Genomic DNA, 6,057 nt, shown 5'->3' on the forward strand with positions numbered 1-6,057 from the left:
ATGGTGATTTGGTGCTTTCTCTTCTCACATTTATGATAGATCCTACTAAGAGTTGTCCAAGGACCCGCTAGACCTGACCCACCCACTGCTGCAGATCGAACCGACTGCTCCAGAGATCGGCGATAGATTTCTTTCTCCAAAAATCGAGATCTGCGAGTCGGATATCGGATCTCCTCCTCTCAAATATGAGAAACCCGAACTGACCAACCCATCTGTTTTTTCAACAAGATGTTGTAGATCCTGTGAACTTTAGGATATTTTCGAGAAGATCTAGCCGAGATCTTCTCAAAAATGGCCGAGATCTCACTGGATTTTGGCCGTTTTTCATCTTTTCTTAGCCGAATTCTTGTCATTTTCTAGATCTTCAACCTCAACTAATCCGCCCGACATTTGTTGAAGCTCTAACCTGCCCAATCCGATCATCCTCTCAGTCAACGATGGGTTGATGGTGGCTCCACCGAATCAGTTTGGATCGAATGTGTGTTGAGCCCAAACCCGATTCGACCGGAACCGTGAACATTCCTAATCCTACTAATTAAATTAATAGTAGAACCCATAATGAATATGTTATGTAATCCAGGAAAAACTAATAATCTCACTAATAAAATTCATAGTAATACTTACCATGAATGTATTACGTAATCGAAAATTACATAATAATTTTCGGTAAGCTTATGGCCGGAAAAAATTGGTATTTGCCCTTTCTAAAAAAACAATCTAGCATTTTGCCCTCTTTCTCAAATTAATTAGGAAAATGCACCTCTTCTGAAAATCGATTTTCTCAAAATCGATTTAGATCCTATAGTGGCATTTTTAAAGAGCCTATAGTGACGTTTTAAGGACCTATAGTGGTGTTTCGTAACTCGATATACATGAAATCGAGTTATAGGTTAAAAAAAAAAAATTGCATGTAACTCAACTTCATGGTGATCGAGTTACAAAACATCATTATAGGTCCTTAAAACATCACTATAGGCTGCTTAAAACGTCATTATAGGACTCCAAATTTTTTTTTTTATAACTCAATTTTGAGAAAATCGAGTTTTAAAAGAGAGACATTTTCTAAATTAGTTTAAAAAATGGGACAAAATGTTGGATTTTTTTTTTTTTTGAAATGAGCATTTGCCTATTTTCTCTGCTTATGGCCCTCTTTAATGAGAGACAAAAATGCAAGTACCCCAAAGAACACAGCAAATTTGATATTAAAAAATTTATTCTTGTCATGCTTAGGATGATTGGATAGCCTCATTTGACCCTTTATTATTCTTCAAAATATATCATTTATGTTTCTTCTTTTTTTAAAGAAAGAGAAAACACAATATAAACAGCACAAAAAGCAATGGATCGAGCTGCAAGCAAGAAGGGAACCGAAGCTCGGGCTCGGCAACAGGCCAGTTAGCATCACGAACTAAAACCTCTCAATAAAAAGAAAAAGGAATTCTCTTCCATAAGCCAAACAAAATTCTATATAGAACTGTATTTTTCACATTCTTATTATTACGCAAGAATATGCTAAATCTAATATTCGAGCTGGCTCACAGCTTGACCAATATCACGGCCTCAGCTCTAGATTTTCCGCCATAAATTTATATCTTTTTTTTCATTGATTTTATCATAAATAGTATGTCAAATTACCCATTAATAAAAAAAATTTTAAGCTTTGAGATATGATAAATTGCTTTGATATCATATTAAATTATCGATTCTCTTCAAGACTTAAGTTATTAAGATACGATATATTTAATTATTTAACCATGTATTTCTAACCGTTTATTCATTTATTGACATTTCTAGAACTGTTTCCCAAACACCAAACTAAGAGAGAGAGAGAGAGAGAGATGACAATTCAGACATGGCCTAAGTTAAAAAACAACTGTGATTGTTAATCAACTCAATTACAAACTTTCTTTTACAGCTTTAACATATACAAAGTGATATATGCATCTATTTAGTACACACCTTTATTTTCGAAGACAAACACTCATCCATAATCTTCTCTTATAATACCAACACAACCAAGCAAGGCTGATATGTATATATACTGATATATATTATTTTCAAGGGCACTTGAGCCTGCCGCCATGGGTGGTCATGGTGGCGTAGCAGGGGCATACATCACGGTTCCCAGAAGTGCCTGGAGGAACACAGCTACAACGAGCACAGCAAGTCCCACATGCCCTCTTGCACATTTTCTGCCTAGACGCTAATTGACACCTCGCACTACATGCTGCTCCGCAATCTGAATTAAAAAAATAATAATAATAATAAAAAAATTAAAAAAAAAACATATATAAGTGAAGAGAATTAGCTAACTTTGATTATTCGATCAAACAGTACCATACACATATTAACATAGTTATGGAAGAAGATAAAAGTCACCTATTTTTTTACTGGGAGAACCTTCTGTTGCATCTGCGTTCACCTGCATCACTCAACAACATGTTATGATGTTAGAAAGTGATATATATAGGCTTCATGTTTTAATTTTGAAAACAATAGGAAGAGGAAAGAGACTATGTGAGGTCTTCGATGATTGCTAAAATAAAGTTTACCATCTGATCAGCTTCAACAAGATGGATAACGAGAAGAAAAATGAGAACAGAAGCAATTAAAGCCTTTGAGATGGCCATATATGGCTGATGATTTGAAGCTAGAGCCTAGAGCTAGTTGAAATTGAAAAGTTGAAAACCTCAATATTTTGTGAGTAGAAGTGAGCTAAGGATGTTCCTATTTATAGCAAATATATGTGACTATTATGTGAGCTAGGCAGTGAAAACGAGAAAGAATTAATAATATATATAAAAAAAAAAAAAATGTGGGTGCATGAATAGTAGGGACATTCTTCATTATGACATGTAGTTTGTGCGTGGAATTTAAAAAGCATATATAGTGACGAGGCAGATAATATCTGGTAATGAAAAGCAATTTGGAAAATTGGAATCATCTAGAGTAGGCACTTTTGTTTTGTATTACTATTAGTTCTTGTGAGGTGTACGTTTTTCAATTCCAAGTGGTTCAAGGTAGCTTCACTAGCTTTTAGTTTTAACGTACCCCTTTTGAGATGGCACTTCTGCGATAAACTGTTTTACTTTACAACCATAAAATATCGAAACCTTGAACATAAAACGATGTTTGATTGAATTTGACTCTATCCCATTGGGAAAAGCTATACTATTGCGGAAAAAGTTTTTCTCTCCGGCCATTAAAAAAACATTTAAGTGTTGAACTGATCACGTTGAAACAATTTAAGAATGCAACTTAGGTACTGCTCAATTATAATTAATAAAGTCAACAAATTCAGTACTTCTAAAAATAATAATAATAATAAACAAAATAGAATTATTTTGAAAACTCTAATGAATCTTAATTCTTATATTCATATTACCATGTACGCATTAGTAGTTAAATTCATATTACCATGGACGCATCAGTAGTTAAATTCATATTACCATGGATACATTATCAGTCAGTGGGAGTGGAAGAAAAAATTTTCTAACTCTAATATTAACACGGATTAAAAAAAAAAAATTAACAGTTTGATATTTACATCATTAGGAAAAAAGATATTTAAACCATAGTTCTCCAAGTAAATGAGAGCAAACCATGAAATTGAGCTATAAGATTATTGATTAACACCGCTCATATTTAGAAAATTAAGGTAATTGATAGGCAAAAGTCTTATAACTTAACATGCAATTCTTAGTTTTTCTACTGGAAATGTTCATAGTTCAAATCTTATCTCTCCTATATATTGTAACTATATAAAAAATGAAAATAAAAAATAAAAATAAAAAAAGAAAAGAAAAAAGAAGAAGAAAGTGTTTGAAACAAACAAAAATCAAAAGAAGTTTTAGTCTCAAAACTTTAAGATCAATTGTGAGTTTTAATATTCAATTTTGAAGAATCACCACCTCAATGTTTCATTGTGAAAGCACTTTATAATAATAATAATTGTGACACATAATGAGGATTGATTCATTCTACAACTTTTGCTCATTTTATTTGGGATTGTGCAATAATTAGGGCTATTGTCCCATGCAATCTCACTCATAATATTTAAATTTTCAAAAAAAATTTAACTTTCTTAATCTAATAATTGATATCAAAAGCTTTACCTTCTAATTATTGATCTAAACCATTGAAAATGTATTCCATTGCTATCGCATTTGGATCTCAATCCCTATATTTGGATATAGGCTGAGTGACCATGCCAGAAGCCCAGTAATAGGCTATACTTTGATAATCCTATAATGAACACCCATATTTCTGAATGACAATTACCTAATCGGTAATTAATGTCACATAATATGATAAGACCTGATCTCCTACCCAACTCTTTCGGCTACCACACAGGAACCAATCAGTGAATAATGACTGAATAGTTTGGTTTGGAGTGCATTATTGGTGATGTGATGTATTTGACATGGTACGAAAACCAGCTTATTTTCCAACTTATCAATTTAATTACCTCAATCATCCGCCACCCCCACCCTTCAGGTATTCCTACAGAAATCGCAATTCATTTTGCATTTATAAATTGAAAAATGTTATCAGTATTAATAAAATTATAAAAGGAGTTTCTGTTGTAAAATATATTTGGGGCCCTACGAATGCGATTATTTTATTTTATTTTATTTATTTTAATAATATTTGTATTTTTTTTAAAAGGCTAAATGGTAAAAGTTATAACTTTCTAGGAATCATTTATATTTGTCTATTTACTAATAAACAATACTAAGATCATAATTATTTTTACAATTTTTATCACAATTTACTACATAATAAATAGTAAAAATGTATGTGAACCTATTTATAATTTGCTATGTGATAAGTTATGAAAATTGTGAACTCTATAGTGATCTTAGTATTTTCTTTTACTAATTTTTCAACAAATTCAACGTCAGTCTATCAGTCTAGTTCTTATCTTTGTGTTTTGGTTTATACCACTAAAAAAAAAAGGGGGTGATTCTTTCAAGTCACGAGGGAAGTAAGCTAGGTGACAACCCCATTGTCCACACGTGCAGTTAATAAAACATTGAAACAGTGTCGCTTTTTGACAATCAAAAATGTTTGTACAACAAGTGGGGGAACCTATATATTCAGAGGGTCGTGAGAGTCAGGGACCTGTGAGAGAGAGTTCCACTTTCTTCGTAGAAAGCGATTGTGATGTGTTGGTGGCAAATTGGAAATAAAGCCTCACTCATATATAGCCACTTTTATCAAACAGCTGTACAAAGTTGCACCACAGCTGTATTCATTCATATTCAGCCTCTTTGTCATTCATGAAGCGTTTGCCAAATTGTCATCATCATGCTCAAATTAAATGTTTAAAAAGAAAAAAAAAAAAGGACATCAATTATAGATGTTTGATAATGATGGGATGTATTACTATTAATTAAGAATGATCACTTTAATTAGTTCATGGTATTTATTCAAAAAATAAATAAAACTTTAGTCCATAGTTCTTTTTCTTTCCTAAGGTTATGACTTAAGAATATTAAACATTTTTGTTCTTTTTTATTGGAAAATGGGTTTTTTTTTTAGAGATAATTACAATATATTGCTAATCTCATAGTTCGAACCTTTCTCTCCTAGACCCCTAAGTACTTTATGCATAAGGAAATGTCAATTCAGTTACAAGGCCTTTGGCTATTAAAAAAAAAATTGATGTTTTAAACTTTTAAAAAACATATTCTGTCCCACCAAAAAAGAATTACATTCCGAAGTATGATAGATTCAATTTTCCTTTACCAATATCTATTGAATGATTTGTATAATAGTTAATAATTTTTTTTTTTTTAGAAGGATAGTTAATAACTTGAAAACATAACTGTAACTTCTACTTATCTCAATTGCGAATAATCGTTAAAAGTTAAGTGTTTTATAACACAATAAATTGTTATAAAAAAATATATGGCACGATAAATAGATTCGTTTAAAAAAAATAAAAATAAATACATACTAAGTCATTTTTAAGTGTTTGTACATAATTGTAAAAAAGAGTTGGAATTTCCTCTAATTTCAAATAATTATATGAATAACTTTTTTTTTTTTTTT

General features: G+C 31.3%; 1 protein-coding gene across 1 annotated transcript; it reads right to left on the reverse strand.

Annotated features, from left to right (window-relative positions):
* Positions 1-1,858: 1,858 nt before the first annotated feature.
* LOC136065841 (gibberellin-regulated protein 1-like) lies at positions 1,859-2,746 on the reverse strand. Its single transcript, XM_065769605.1, has 3 exons — positions 2,553-2,746; positions 2,380-2,422; positions 1,859-2,239 (listed from the first exon to the last, which is right to left on the reverse strand). The coding sequence occupies exons 1-3, from the start codon at positions 2,628-2,630 to the stop codon at positions 2,058-2,060; spliced, it is 303 nt and encodes a 100-aa protein (XP_065625677.1). The 5' UTR covers positions 2,631-2,746; the 3' UTR covers positions 1,859-2,057.
* Positions 2,747-6,057: the final 3,311 nt, after the last annotated feature.

Source organism: Quercus suber, unplaced genomic scaffold (genome assembly GCF_002906115.3).
Source record: "Quercus suber isolate HL8 unplaced genomic scaffold, Cork oak 2.0 scaffold_1219, whole genome shotgun sequence".
NCBI classification, from domain to species: Eukaryota; Viridiplantae; Streptophyta; class Magnoliopsida; order Fagales; family Fagaceae; genus Quercus; species Quercus suber.

What these genes read in the sequence shown, in the direction of transcription:
- LOC136065841 (XM_065769605.1), bottom strand. Translation starts at nt 2,630, where the DNA reads ATGGCCATCTCAAAGGCTTTAATTGCTTCTGTTCTCATTTTTCTTCTC. An exon ending in TTGTTGAAGCTGATCAGATG is followed by an intron (nt 2,423 to 2,552) that starts GTAAACTTTATT and finishes TGAGTGATGCAG; the next exon opens with GTGAACGCAGATGCAACAGA. An exon ending in TTCTCCCAGTAAAAAAATAG is followed by an intron (nt 2,240 to 2,379) that starts GTGACTTTTATC and finishes TTTTTAATTCAG; the next exon opens with ATTGCGGAGCAGCATGTAGT.